Here is a 16,454-nt window from a genome sequence, read left to right as displayed (position 1 = left end):
GTGTGTAATGTTGATTCTCATTATGTAGTATACTGTAGATGTGAATCAGTATGTAGTGGCAAATTCAAATTGATTCATTACTCTGCTCTCCTATTCATCTTAGAAAGCAAATTCAATGTACTGTAAACTTGATGTAGTGATGCCCTTAATACCTGACTACAGTATAGAAGAAATGTGGGTTGATGAACTGGCCAAAAGAACCCCTTTTTAAAAAACAGATTGCTTTCATTTATCTGTAAATATAAAATGTTTTATTTGACTGCATTAGATTGGCTCCCTGTCCAGGGTTGTTTCTCACTTTGCACCAAATAGAATCGGGAGGTTCTGGCCCCACTGCAACCCTGAACTGCATTAAGCTGGTTTAAGAAATGATGTATGTATTTATGCATTTTTTATGTGAATATTTCACTCAATGGAGTAATCTGTCAAGTTAGATTCATCTCATATTTTCTAGACTGTAAATCTGTCCACTCTTTTTTTAAAATATAAGTCAGTTACGAGTGAGCACATGAAGTCAAATGCAAAAATGGATATTTAAAAACAGTCTATTTAGAAACAATAGATGATAGTGTTCTTTTTCAGCTACAAAGAGAAGACAGGACCTTCATTCAAATTCCAGAGATGGAGCAATGTGAGGCAGGAATTATGGTTGTCCATATGTATATAAAAATGATTGTATATATAAAAAAGATTGTTTTTTAGATTATGCAATATCAAGCACTCATGGTCTACTAACTTAGTCAATCACATTATATTCAAGTTGAGTTGAGAAATATTTTTGAAATATGAACACATTTGTTTAATTGGTTGTCCTTTTTAATTCTCTTATTATAAGTAATTCTGAAATATTTGTATTTTTAGAAAAAGATTTGTTTACCATTTTCTTTTTAATTCACCTTTTTCTGCAATGTTTTTTCATTAATTATATCCAAATGCTGACAACACTAAAAGTTCAAGGCAAGAAATTACTTCAGTGTCATATTCACTTGTCTGCTCATTTGTAGAATTTCATTCCCCTTTGTCTGCGGTGGGCTGGCAACCTGCCTGGGATTTGTTCATGCCTTGTGCCCTGTGCTGGCTGGGATTGGCTCCAGCAGACCCCCATAACCCTGTGTTAGGATATAGCAGGTTGGACAATGACTGACTGACTGACTGGTTCCCCTTTGTTTGGTCCTACCCTTGCACTGTTTATTGCTAATCACTGTTACATGGGTACAGTTAAGGGAGCAAACTCTATAGAAAAGAGTAAGTTAAGAATAAAATGGCAAAATAAATCTTAGTATTTAAAGTCAGGACAAATAATGCAAATGATTATGAATTTCTTAGAAGGATTTGTTTGGCAGAGGACTAAACAGTAAAATTCAAATAAAAGTAAGAATGTTGACTGTGAAATTGGGTGAAATAAAAACTATATAATAAAAGCTATGGGGATCCCCTACAACTGAACTTGAAAACCAGTTCATAACCTTTAATAACTAGGGGGCCAACCCCCATGCTCTCACTATTTGTTAGCCTCTTTGCAGTTCTGCTGCTTGTGTATGGGGATGTAGATGTACAATTTACTATTTTACATTACAGCGAGTAATTAACCGTATTCTGCGGTGGGTTGGCACCCTGCCCTGGATTGGTTCCTGCCTTGTGCCCTGTGTTAGCTGGGATTGGCTCCAGCAGACCCCCGTGACCCGGTATTCGGATTCAGCGGGTTAGAAAATGGATGGATGGATGGAATTAACCGTATTAAAAATATTAAAACATAATAATTTGAATGTAAATTATGTTTCATGTTGCGTTAGAGTTATTCGCTGCATAATACAATTTTGTTCTGTTTGGCTTTGAAACTAACGTGCAAAAACTCTTTAAACTTACACTTTTACTGTAAAAATTAAGCAAAAATAATTTTTTGAATTTCATTTTCATCAATATCGCATTGAATTGTGATTCTGTGTTTGGACTTTCTTCGTGACAACATCACATATAAGTTCCCCTGATTGAATTTTGTTTCTTTCTCTCTATTAAATGAAACAACTTTTTCGAATGTTTGGCTCTGAAATTTGTAAATTGTCTTTGCAAAAGCTATTCTAATGGGAAACTGTTAGTTTTAATATGAATGGCATATCAAGATCTCTTTTCTTGTCTAATGTTATTCCCTGAAGATGTACTACATTACCTTTCTTGGATACATCCTTTGTTCTAAAGTAATTCGTGCGGAAGAAGACCGGATGGTGTTAACGGTGGTGGATATTCTTCAGAATATTGTTGAAGTTTTCGTGTTCCGCACAATCACCACCAACTGTTTCAGTATAGTCTCTTGAAACGCATTTAACCAATTTGCAGTGTAACCGATCATCATTTTGGCATTAATTGATTTGACTTCATTGTTTCTCGTTACTAGGATTGCCCGTGTACTCCTTTTTAATGTTGATAACCCTTCATGATAAAATTCTTCAATGAGATTTGGACATAATATGTCTTCTTTAATTAGGAACTTAAGTGAGGAAAATATTAAAATTTATAAGAGCTGAGAAAGCAAGAACTGTATCTGTCAAAAGCATTCACACGAATGAGAGGTGAGAGTGTTGTGTGCATGGTTGAATATGGTTGAAAGGAGGGCGTGACTTGAAAAAATCACATGGCCAAAGTCTCACGGGACTTGAAAAAGTTGCAGGATTTTTTTTATGTAATAGAGAGATGTATTATTATTATTATTATTATTATTATTATTATTATTATTTTGGACTCTGTGACCAAAGTCTCAACTCACGGGACATGAAGAAATCTTCCAAAAAGTCTTGTCTTCCAAAAAGTTTTGTCTCGTCGCAGAATTTTTTTATTTTAATAGAGAGACAACAGTTATATTAAAATATAGTAGTTTTGTTGTTTTTAGTTTAGATTTTTGCTTTATTCTTTGAGTGAAACAAGAAATTTGAGTTGAGTTTTTCTTTAGAATACTGTATTCTTATTTTATATCTCTAATATATATATATATATATATATATAAATTTTCTTTCCATGTTATTTTTCATCTTAGACAAGCCCAGGCCTTTGTGGAAAAGTTTGAAGGGGCTTTGGGTAAAGGTAAAGGAAGAAAATTTTATGCTTACAAAGTAATGATGACAAAGGTACATTTTAAAAGTCTGTTACATTACTTTAAATATTCATTAAAATATTTTAGTTATTCATAGTTTTTTAATAATGTATTTTTGTTTTCTGACATATTTTAAAGAAATGGATCAAGTTTAAAAGAGATTTTGAAAATTTTAAAACTGCTTGCATCCCCTGGGAAATGAAGATTAAAGAGGTTGAGAGTAAGCATATCTCCAAAATAATTTTTACTAGAATAACTTGTACTTTTTTTTTCATTTTGGAATTTTTGGCTGAGATTAAAACAATATGTGCACCATCTTTTCAGATACAAAGCTTCAAAGATTAGAGGGCCATTGAACAGAAACAGAAAATTGGTAGTTGAAAGCTTTACATACCACTTTGCCCTGACTGATGGCAGCAATAGACAAAACAAATCAGCATAATAGTTATGTGGATCTTTTGATGCATGAAATCATTATGGATATCTTCAACTTATAGATCACACATGATCTCTCTAGTACTAGCATTTACTACTTGAAATTAATATGCTTCCATTATGTCAACTGTTGCATAAACTCTAGGCCAAGCTATATTTCTAAATTTCATCCCCAGTTATTAAAAGCTTATTAAATTCCTCTCATCCCAAATTCATTAGCTTGAGATACTAAAACAACAGCCTTCTTGACTTTCTTTGAGTGAAGGGATCTATTGTGTTTTTTTGTTATGCTTTGCTTTTTTTCCAGCATTAACTTTTGTTTTAGTGTGCAGTTCTTATGTTACTGATGCTCTGTTTAAAACCAATTGAGAAATTTGGAACTGAGAATTTTCTTTGTCTATCACTGCCAGGTTATAATGCCTTAACATGAATGTCCTTATTAAATCTCTTAGTCAAGTCAGTCCAATGATAAATTATAAATAAATCCCGTGCCCTAGGAGCTGCCCTAGGTGGCTAAGCTTTTTTTTTTACTACAGGTCATTATGAGAAGTACACATTTTAATTCTATTCCAGTCATGATTCCCAAGACATTTGCACATATTGCAAATAATTAGGATCACCAATCAATTGATTCAACCCTATGAGATCCATGTGTGATATAGAGTGCCGTAGTGCAATTGACGTTGCCTTATAACAGTAACTACTTACCTTAAGGAACTTATAATTGCAATTCATAATCTCTTTCTTACTTAAATACGGGCACAAATGGCATTATTTAATACATTGTTAAATTATTATCACACCCTGGATACTCTAAAGTACTATGAAAAAGGCGAATCATTTTGAGGGACTTTAAACCTCCCCTAATCTAAGTGGACTTTAACCACCATCTTTGACCCCTACTTGCTTGTACTCAGAGACTTTAACCACAAGAACCCCAGTTCAGGAGCAACTCAAGCCCTCCTTTTCTCCATTTGCATATCCCATTGCTGCCATCTTTCCATTATAATTATACATGCTAAAGTGGACAAAGTTTCACAAGAGATATCCTCCAACTTATGCCAAACTGGAATTTCCTGCAAGGGTCATAAACTCCAATTTTATCATCCTGTTTTAGTTTCTCCATCCACAGCCTCTTTTCCTTTTTTTATTTTACTACATCTAAGCCTAGTCTCAACGATGGCACGGTGGCACAGTGGTAGTGCTACTGCCTTGCAGTTAGGAGACCTGGGTTCACTTCCTGGGTCCTCCCTGCGTGGAGTTTGCATGTTCTCCCCGTGTCTGCGTGGGTTTCCTCCGGGTGCTCCAAATACATGCTGGTTAGGTGGATTGGCGATTCTAAATTGGCCCTAGTGTGTGTTTGTGTGTGTCCTGTGGTGGGTTGGCACCCTGCCCAGAATTGGTTCCTGTGTTGGCTGGGATTGGCTTCAGCAGACCCCTGTGACCCTGTGTTTGGATTCAGCAGGTTGGAAACTGGATAAGCCTAGTCTCAACCTATGACCCCTAGAAGTCAAAGCAGCCATGGACATTTACCATGTCAGAAACTTTAATGCTGTCTGAGAGGACTTTAGCCCCTTGTTCTTGTTTCATAAGGGACATTAACCCTTCCGGAGCAGACTAACTCATTTTCCTTACTGTGTTTAATTCATTTTGTTGTTTTCATTTCTGTTACAGGTCATTTTGGATCTTCAGTTGCATCCTACTTTATATTTCTCAGGTGGATGTATGGAATGAACTTGGTACTGTTTGGCTTAACATTTGGGCTTGTTGTGATTCCAGAGGTAAAATATATTTTTGGAGATAAAAACCGTTCTAAATTTTTTATTTACTTCTAACAATAGAAAATTTAAATGTTAATCTGAGTACTGAAAAAAAACATTTTTCATTATAGATCCTATTAGGTTTACCTCATGGAAGTATTCCCCGTAAAACAGTACCAAGAGATGAGCAAGCCACAGCAATGGATTTTTCTACTCTTTGGGACTTTAATGTCAGTAGGTTTACAAGATGAAGATACAATTGGCTGGAGATTAATTTGCATTATATATTTGATGTAATTTGTGAAAACTGTCTTCCTTTTTGTTATTTAGTTTTTTATCATGTTCATTTTCTTTCTAAATAATAATAGATTTATATAACACATTACCATTCACAAGTCCAGAACACAGCACACATTAGCAAGGACACAAAATACTATATACAACATAGTAAATAATACATACAGTCAGTCATTGTCCACCCCACCGTATCCTAACACAGGGTCACTGGGGTCTGCTGGAGCCAATCCCAGCCAACACTGGGCGCAAGGCAGGAACAAATCCTGGGCAGAGCGCCAGCCCACCACAGATACGACATACAACATAACATAAAAATGCAAAATATCAAAGATAGAAATGCAAATTTCTACAGTGCATCCGGAAAGTATTCACAGCACTTCATCACTTTTTCACATTTTGTTATGTTACAGCCTTATTCCAAAATGGATTAAATTAATTTTTTTCCTCAGAATTCTACACACAACACCCCATAATGACAACGTGAAAAAGTTTACTTGAGATTTTTGCAAATTTATTAAAAATAAAAAAACTGAGAAATCACATGTACATAAGTATTCCCAGCCTTTGCCATGAAACTCAAAATTGAGTTCAGGTGCATCCTGTTTCCCCTGATCATCCTTGAGATGTTTCTGTAGCTTAATTGGAGTCCACCTGTGGTAAATTCAGTTGGCGTGATTTGGAAAGGCACACACCTGTCTATATAAGGTCCCACAGTTGACAGTTCTTGTCAGAGCACAAACCAAGCATGAAGTCAAAGGAATTGTCTGTAGACCTCCGAGACAGGATTGTCTCGAGGCACAAATATGGGGAAGGTTACAGAAAAATTTCTGCTGCTTTGAAGGTCCCAATGAGCACAGTGGCCTCTGTCATCCGTAAGTGGAAAAAGTTCAAAACCACCAGGACTCTTCCTAGAGCTGGCCGGCCACCTAAACTGAGCGATCGGGGGAGAAGGGCCTTAGTCAAGGAGGTAACCAAGAACCCAACGGTCACTCTGTCAGAGCTCTAGAGGTCCTCTGTGGAGAGAGGAGAACCTTCCAGAAGGAAAACCATCTCTGCAGCAATCCGGCCTGTATGGTACAGTGGCCAGACGGAAGCCACTCCTTAGTAAAAGGCACATGGCAGCCCACCTGGAGTTTGCCAAAAGGCACCCGAAGGACTCTCAGACCATGAGAAACAAAATTCTCTGGTCTGATGAGACAAAGATTGAACTCTTTGGTGTGAATGCCAGGCGTCACATTTGGAGGAAACCAGGCACCGCTCATCACCAGGCCCAGGCCAATACCATCCCTACAGTGAAGCATGGTGGTGGCAGCATCATGCTGTGGGGATGTTTTTCAGTGGCAGGAACTGGGAGACTAGTCAGGATAAAGGGAAAGATGACTGCAGCAATGTACAGAGACATCCTGGATAAAATCCTGCTCCAGAGCGCTCTTGACCTCAGACTGGGGCGACAGTTCATCTTTCAGCAGAACAACGACCCTAAGCACACAGCCAAGATATCAAAGGAGTGGCTTCAGGACAACTCTGTGAATGTCCCTGAGTGGCCCAGCCAGAGCCCAGACTTGAATCCAATTAAACATCTCTGGAGAGATCTTAAAATGGCTGTGCACTGACGCTTCCCTTCCAACCTGATGGTGCTTGAGAGGTGTTGCAAAGAGGAATGGGCAAAACTGGCCAAGGATAGGTGTGCCAAGCTTGTGGCAACATATTCAAAAAGACTTGAGGCTGTAATTGCTGCCAAAGGTGCATCAACAAAGTATTGAGCAAAGGCTATGAATACTTATGTACATGTGATTTCTCAGTTTTTTTAAACCTCAAGTAAAGTTTTTTCACATTGTCATTATGGGTGTTGTGTGTAGAATTCTGAGGAAAAAAATGAATTTAATCAATTTTGGAATAAGGCTGCAACATAACAAAATGTGGAAAAAGTGATGCGCTATGAATACTTTCCAGATGCACTGTATATACACATGTAGACATATGAGGACTTTTTACTTTAGTAACAATTATTATTTATATTCTTGGTACTGTGTTCAAATATCAGTACTGCTGTATATAAAATGTATTGCCCTAGCTAGAGTGTTCAAATAAACATAAAATTTACAGTATTGGCAAGAGAGAAGCATTCATTCTAAAAGCTTTTATTAATTAGTTGATAATAGGGTCACTGTCAAGAATTTGACAGGGAAATTAATTTTGTATTCCCACCACCCATTTCTAACAGATGTGTTTACTTTTTTCCACCTTAAATGCACTTTATTAATGTTTTTAACATCAGAAACACAATGACACAGAGATAGTGTATAAACTAAAGAAATTGTTTCTTGATAAAGTGACTAGGTAGAGATTTTATATTCCTCTGCAATTCCTAAAATACATTTCCATGTACTGTAGATCTTTTACTGCACAGTTTTGAAACTTAATTATAGCCTATGGTAGGTAATTAAAATTATTACATTAATGTCTGTCTTACTTAAGATAGCTACATTTATTGGTGCTATAAAACAACATGAGCACTGTTACTTGCATTTAGAAATGCATAAACATGAGCACAATAATCTAAAAGTTGCCATAGCAGATTAAAACAGCCAAAGATAGAAACATGTACTGTACATATCGTTGAGTAAGTTAGTAACCTTTGTAAGCTTTGAATATACTATAAGTGTAAAAGGCAGGTACAATGCACAAGATTGGTCTTTTTTAACAATTAGCATATATGACTTTAAATATTTAAAGCTTCATTTGGTTTGTCTCCTTTTGTTTACAAAAAATGCATTTTGTTAAATTTAAGGATAAAGGGTTTCATTATCTTTCATTACAATTTCAATGCTAATTACAAAAAAGTAGAAGCAGTTGCATGCATAAGTTTTTATTGGTAATTTTTAATCTCCGTACCTTTTAATTGCAAATTTTTGATTTGTGTAGTGTATTACACTTTTTATGTACTGTATGCATTTAATACTGAATCAAATACATTTATCTATATTAATTTTATTTTGTTTTTGTGAACAGGGGTATGCTAAGTACTCAGTGCTTTTCTATGGCTATTATAACAATCAACGTACAATTGGCTTCTTGAAATACAGATTACCTTTGGCTTATTTCATGGTTGGAATTGGCACTTTTGGATACAGCTTGATGGTTGTTATACAAACGTAAGTGTAGGCTTTTAGCTTATGTGTCCTCCATATCTTAAAGTAAATTAGTATTAAGGTATTCTGTAATTTTAATTATGTCTAAAACACTCTGGAGGTGAGGAAGTTTTTTTTATTTTGTTTTGTAACTTATCTCCAAGATATAAAGCTCAATGGTTAGAAAATGAGTTTTTTGGTGCTGGCTACTGGCACTCCTAGTTGTGTACCAGCTCTCATTGTGGTTCTCTGTTCTTCTCTGTCACCCTCCAGCCCCTGGTTGTAATGCTGAAAACCGATACCCTCCACTCTTTGTTCACAGTGGTGCAAACTCCAAGACAGTACTGGCAGTCTTTTTTTCTCGTTGGAGCATTTTACCCATTAAAAATACATGAGGGCCACAGGCTTCTTAAGATGTTAACAAAAAAAAGAGCTGCATTCCTGACAATTGCCACACACTGTGCTCTGAAATTACAAAGAAAAGAAAAAAAGTACTAGGCACACATATGTTTGTGGCACAGACAATCCATTCTGTCTATTATACACAGAGAATTAGAGGTACATAGTCTATGTAATTTACCATTGTGTGAGTTTATTTTGGGTTCTTGCATTAATGTCTCCTAAGATACTTGTGTCATTGGCTATTTAGCTCTGTGTGTGTTCCTATATGACATTTAGATTTAGAAAATGTGAAAATGAGTATGACAATGGCAAGACAGTGAAATTTGATAGTCACATCAGAAAAATGGGTCATGAATTCTTCTAATAGTATGACAGCTCATTCATAAGATGCAATAGAGCATTGCATAACCTCTCTTACTTTACTTGAAGCTGAAATTCAGGACGGCTCAAAAAAATTAATCAACAACTACAAATCGGGCTTAAAGTCATGCCAGAAAAGCACAGTGTGTGCCCAGCATTATATGGTGGCACATTAATTTCTAAAATGTAAATGTTCCATGTTTCATGCTCTTCACATTAATACATCAGTGTAAAATTATGTATATCCACTCCAAGCACTTTAAAGGGGTACTACAATCAATGAAGAAAAGGAAAAAAAATGATTTTACTCAAGTGGGCAGTGTAAACAAAACAATTATAATAATATACTCAAACTTTCAATTATTTCTACTGATTACCCATTTAAAATCAAACAACATAATTTCCTATCATATTGTGCTTTGCAATAACCAGCAACAAAAGCCATGTCACTAGGAAAAGCAAGAATGGATCTAATGTAGGAATGTTTCCATATTTTATATATGTTTAAGACTAAGCGGTTCTACTGACCTAATAATATTATTACTTATCTGATGCCTTTACCCTAGGAGACTTACAACATTTGGGATACAATTGGTTGTATTTGTTTTGTTTCTTTATTCAGACCACAGGCAGGTGAAGTGAGTTGCTTATGGTCAGTAGCTAGATTTGCACCCACATCCTCAGAGTTTGAAGTTGAAGGCCCTAATCACTACAAACTATCACACTGCTGACAAATAATATTAGCCTTTGGTGAAAAAAAAAAAAAAAAACTACAAATGTTGTATGAAGCAAAGCACTTTGACACAGAGTATATCTCATACAATTGATTAACCAACAGCGCTATAACTGACTCACATTGTATTGTGAAATTTCTTGGGTGAGATCTGGGTCACACAGCTAGGTATATCATTTTATAAACTACTAGCAAAATACTCGCGCTTCGCAGCAGAGAAGTAGTGTGTTAAAGAAGTAATGAAAAAGAAAAGGAAAAATTCTAAAATGAACGTAATAAGTAGTGTCAATGTAATTGTTTTGTCACTGTTATGAGTGTTGCTGTCATATATATATATATACACACACACACACATATAAACATATATATACATATACACATATACTGTACATATATACATATACATACATATCTACATATATACATATACACATATATATTGTGGACTGTGCCCGGCAGTTTTTCCTGGCCAAGTCCCCCAAGCCACCAGATGGAGCCCTCTCTGCAGTATGGAGGTGCCCCGAAGACCATCAGGGAGTCATGGACTTTGTAGTTTTTATCCTCAGCCCTGCTGGATGCCACAGCGGCCGCAAGAGGGAGCTGCAGGGAGGACCAAAGACTTCTTTTTGCCCTATACCCCGGAAGTACTTCAAAGTCACATGAGTGGAAGGGATGATGTACTTCTGGGGTGAAAAAAAAGGACTTTTATCTGACCCGGAAGTGATAGGGAATTATGGACTGAAGGATGAGAAACACTTCTGGGTCAGGAACTATAAAAGGATTGTGGGAGCTCCCAGACAGCGAGCTGAGCTGGGTGGTAGGAGGGCAACGCGTCTGGGAGTGGAGGATTGGTTTATTGATTTATTATAGGAGTATTGTGGTTGTTTATGAGTAGTGTGGAGTGGAGGGTGCTTAGTGCACGTTATTATTATAATAAAAAGAATAATTGGGGCACTTTTACCAGGTGTTTGGCATGGTACCTGAGAGTTCAAGGGAGTGATACTGCCCCCTACTGCGACAATATATATACACATACATATATACATATATATATATATATATATATATATATATACATACATCCACATATATATACATACTAGCAGAATACCAGCGCTTAGCAGCGGAGAAGTAGTGTGTTAAAGAAGTTATGAAAAAGAAAAGCAAACATTTTAAAAATAACGTAAGATGATTGTTAATGTAATTGTTTTGTCATTGATATGAGTGTTGTTGTCATACTGTATCTATCTATTTATATTATATATATATATATATATATATAGCAAAATACCTGCGATTGGCAGCGGAGAAGTAAAAAGAAAAGGAAACATTTTAATAATAACGTAACATGATTGACAATGTAATTGTTTTGTCATTGTCATGAGTGTTGCTGGCATATATATATATATATATATATATATATATATATATATATATATATACACACACAGACATATATATAAACATATATATACATATAAACATATATATAAAATATATATATAAACATATATATAAATATATATATATATACACATCTATACACATATATATATACAGTTATATATATACATATCTACATATATATATCTACATATATATATATTAGGTGGGACTCGATTAAAAAATTAATCCAATTAATTAGAGGCTGTGTAAGAATTAATCTTGATTAATCGTATGTAATCGACACGTAAATTTGCCCCAAATCGCAAATTTTTTTTTAATTTAAAACGGTTTTAGTGGGCGACAGAATCAAATAATAGACATGGACATGAATATTGTAAACTGAAGCTGTTTTAATTTCTGAAAAAAAGCTTTTAAACTGCATTTGAATTCAAAACAGAAACAAAAATATCATCCCTGGTTAAAATTGGGCAGACTTAAAAATAAAGTGGTAGTTTAAGTACTTTAAGTACATTTTCAGAATAGTATTGTCTTTAAATAATAATAACCAAAATTTCAACATAAAGTGCAGTTTTTCTTCTTAAAAAATAAGTCAGAAACATAAAAGGTAATTTGACCAGCTTACTCTTTAAACTCTGAGTAACATTAGCCAAAATTATTTTGTACATTAGGCTAAAACAGTGTGATCATTGAACATTTTGTAATTAGATGTATTTAGAATTACTAACGGTCACGGAAGTCCAATGATCCCCAGTAAGAGCCACAAAGTCCGCTTTCTGTAATGCATCTAATTTTGCTTGCTTTTCAGTGTGCACAAAACCATGCTTTTATCAAGGCTTCGCTCGGGTAGTCGAAATGATCAGTCGTAGGAACGCGCTTTATTCCGACTCTAACATTTTTGTAGCTGTGATGTGTGCATCAGTGTAATGGATGTACCAGGAAATCATGCATTGACAAAAGTTCCCGCTTGCTTGGAATTGAAAGTGTGATTAAATGCGTTATTTTTTAACGCGTTATGGAGTACATGCATCGAAGCTTCTCAGCTGTGCTTGTGCTAAGAAAGGGAAAATTTTAAAAATAACGTAACATGATTCTGCGTTAACCTAATATTTTTCATACGTCCCAAACCAAGGAGATGCGAAGGTAAAATGAATCGGTAGCGCGTACATAGTCAGTACACCCTCTCAGGAATCGAACCTAATGTCGGCGTAGAGGCTTAAGACTCTACAATTAGCCACAGCGGTGGCTTGTCTATGCTAAAGTATGTATTGTAGATCGGGTATATATATACATTTATATATATACCCGTATCGCAGTGGAGAAGTAGAAGTTATGAAAAGAAAAGGGAACATTTTAAAAATAACGTAACATGATTGTCAATATACAGTAATTGTTTTGTGAGTGTTATTGAATGTTGCTGTCATCAAGGATTTGATTATCATTATTTCTTTCAATCAGGCTCGTATTTGTAGGATGTGTTCAAGTTACATTCCGTGTTTGTCAATCGCTGTAAAGATAAGAGGTTTCATTCATCGATTAGTTCCTTACTGCATCAATAAACAGCTCGTCTTCCTCTTTATCTGTGATGTGACAAACTGCATGCACGGGTTTTTTTTTACACTGTCTTCCTTTAGCAGGACATTCACTTTTTCCACCGTGTGCTTTGTTTCGCAGTAGCTGCACTTATGAATATGATTGTATGTATAAGACGCTTCATATTTTTTTGCTGCCTTCTCAATTGTGTAATTCGGTTTTTGTTCAGCACTCTTTGGAACTGTTGCTTTTTGTCTGCATTGCGCCAGTTCACGGAGCCGCTTGGTGTTCTTGCATCGAAGGTTCCCAGCTGTACTGGTGCCATCTCGTGTAATGTCAGCTAAGACCCGGCACTTAAAAGTTTCTCTCGCAGTTTCAATGAGTTTGTGCCAAACACCACCCTGACCATCTCATCTTCCTCTGCATAAGCACAGTCCTTCACCCGTGAACATTTACCGCAGTGTTTGTATTGGATTGCCGCTGATGGACGGCCTTATATGGGCAGGCACTAAATTACAAACGCTAGTGGCAGCCTGTCTATGAACTTAATTTAATATAAACTTACGGTTCACGCCGTGCTTTGTTTCCGCAGTAGCTGTACTTATGAATATGCTTGTATGCATCATTTGCTTCATAATGTTTTTCTGCCTTCTCAATTGTGAAATGGCGTTTTGTGCTCATCGCTGTTTGGAGTTCTTCCTTGTTCTCTACGTACTTACGTAGGAGGCGTGATGATGTCACACGAAACTCCGCCCCCCGCGGCCATCTCCAACTCAAGACTCCATTACATTATATGGGGAAAAATAGCTTCCAGTTATGACCCTTATGCGTAGAATTTCGAAATGAAACCTGCCCAACTTTTGTAAGTAAGCTGTAAGGAATAAGCCTGCCAAATTTCAGCCTTCTACCTACACGGGAAGTTGGAGAATTAGTGATGAGTCAGTGAGTGAGTGAGTGAGTGAGTGAGTGAGTGAGTGAGTGAGGGCTTTGCCTTTTATTAGTATAGATATACATATATATATACATATCTCCATATATATACATATACACATATACATACATATCTACATATATACATATACATATCTATACTAATAAAAGGCAAAGCCCTCACTGGCTGACTGACTCACTGACTCACTCACTCACTCACTGACTCATCACTAATTCTCCAAGTTGCCATGTAGGTAGAAGGCTGAAATTTGGCAGACTCATTCCTTACAGCTTCCTTACAAAAGTTGGGCAGGTTTCATTTAGAAATTCTACGTGTGATGGTCATAACTGGAAGGTCCGACGCTGACTTTATATATTCAAGTTTTGACTTTATTTATTCCGACACTGACTTTATATAATCAAGGTTTGACTTTATATATTCTGGAATGACTTTACATATAAAACTTTTGACTTTATATAGTTAAATTTAGTCATCATGGCATAACTTTTTCTTTACCATAGAAATTTAAAGACTAAATTCAACTTCCATTCCTAACAAAGATATTTCTGGCGACTAAATAGAACCTACTTATATCCAAATTCGAGCTATTGAGCCGTCGCCTGCCTGCCTGAATAAGTTACCCTTGCTTCACTCTTACTTTTTACCGTTCATTTAATCATGGCTAGTGGCGGAAAAATTATAAAATGGAAGGAGGATTACACTGAGTATGGCTTTACCAAAACAATTATTGATGGTGAATCAATTATTCATAAAGCTTCAATTGGTGATCTGTTTTTCTGTGTTAACCTCATATTTTTTCATACTTGTTCTCAAACCAAGGGGGTGCGAGGGTAAAATGAATCGGGAAGCGCTGATCAATGTAATCGGTGTACCAGGAAATCATGCATTGACAGAAGCTCCGCTTTGCTTGTATTGCAAAGTGTGATTAAATTGCGTGATTTTTTTACGCGTTATGGAGCACATGCATCAAAGCTTCTCAGCTGTGCTTGTGCTAAGAAAAGGAAACATTTTAAAAATAACGTAACACGATTGTCAATGTAACCTTTTGTAAGTAGTGCCTGGAGGATTCAGTGTGGAGAAACTGTAAAGAGCGTGTGTATTAACTTGTGGATAGGATTACAGTGAGTATGGCTTTACCAAAATAATTATTGATGGCGAATCGATTATTCATAAAGCTTCAATTGGTGATCAGTTTTTCTGTGTTAACGTCATATTTCTTCATACTTCTTCTCAAACCAAGGGTGTGCGAGGGTAAAATGAATCGGGAAGCGCTGATCAATGTAATCGGTGTACCATGAAATCATGCATTGACAGAAGTTCCCCTTTGCTAGTATTGCAAAGTATGATTAAATGCGTGATTTTTTAACGTGTTATGGAGCATATGCATTGAAGCTTCTCAGCTGTGCTTGTGCTAAGAAAAGGAAACATTTTAAAAATAACGTAACACGATTGTCAATGTAACCTTTTGTAAGTAGTGCCTGGAGGATTCAATGTGGAGAAACTGTAGAGACAGCGTGTGTTTTAACTTGTGGATTTTTCTGTGAGTATTTGGTGGCAGCGTCACAAAGTTGCTTCCGTAACACTGCGTGCGGTAGCTGCGGAGCTCAGCTCAGAGCGAAATGAGGTGAATGGGAGGGAAGATGATGACGTGACTCCCCCACCCGCCTCAACTGTCAATCCCCCACAAACACAGTCTCTCGGAATTTGCATAAGCACAGCCCTTCACGTGCAATTTTAACTTAGTTACAAAGTGATCAAAACTCGTTTATATCCTGCGTCCTCTCATTAAACTTGTATCCCGCATTACCCGTGGGCATGACAAACGCCAGCGGCAGCCTGTCTATGAACTTAATTTAAACTTTAGGTTTACACCTTGCTTTGTTTCCGAAGTAGCAGCACTCATGAATATGTTTGTACATTATATGTGACTCGCTCGCTTCTTATTGTTTCGCTGCCTTCTCAATTATATAATGCATGTTTTCTTCAGCGGAGGTCTTCCTAAGTCAGTTAACGTGATTACGTGGGAGGCGTGATGATGTCACATGAAACTCCGCCCCCCATGGCTTTCGAGCTCAACTCCATTACAGTAAATGGAGAAAAATACCTTCCAGTTATGACCATCACGCATGGAATTTCGAAATGAAACCTACCCAACTTTTGTAAGGAAGCTGTAAGGAATGAGCCTGCCAAATTTCAGCCTTCTACCTACACGGGAACTTGGAGAATTAGTGATGAGTCAGTGAGTCAGTCAGTCAGTCAGTGAGGGCTTTGCCTTTTATTAGTATAGATATATGTATGTATGTGTATGTGTGCATGTGTATATATATATATATATATAGAGAAATATTTTTTCTGTCAAATA

General features: G+C 36.3%; 1 protein-coding gene across 1 annotated transcript in view; it reads left to right on the top strand.

Annotated features, from left to right (window-relative positions):
- The window catches only part of LOC120528711 (transmembrane channel-like protein 2-A), a 67,011-nt gene that overhangs the window by 14,160 nt on the left and 36,397 nt on the right, over window positions 1-16,454 (top strand). The window contains exons 6-10 of the mRNA XM_039752867.1: window positions 3,029-3,119; window positions 3,224-3,305; window positions 5,195-5,301; window positions 5,412-5,510; window positions 8,590-8,732. Coding sequence (XP_039608801.1) covers window positions 3,029-3,119; window positions 3,224-3,305; window positions 5,195-5,301; window positions 5,412-5,510; window positions 8,590-8,732 — 522 coding nt within the window. The remainder of the gene's footprint in view (window positions 1-3,028; window positions 3,120-3,223; window positions 3,306-5,194; window positions 5,302-5,411; window positions 5,511-8,589; window positions 8,733-16,454) is intronic.

The sequence above is a fragment of the Polypterus senegalus genome, chromosome 4 (genome assembly GCF_016835505.1).
Source record: "Polypterus senegalus isolate Bchr_013 chromosome 4, ASM1683550v1, whole genome shotgun sequence".
NCBI classification, from domain to species: Eukaryota; Metazoa; Chordata; class Cladistia; order Polypteriformes; family Polypteridae; genus Polypterus; species Polypterus senegalus.
Note: the sequence above shows the minus strand (reverse complement) of the source record. Positions and strands in the feature narration are given on the sequence as shown.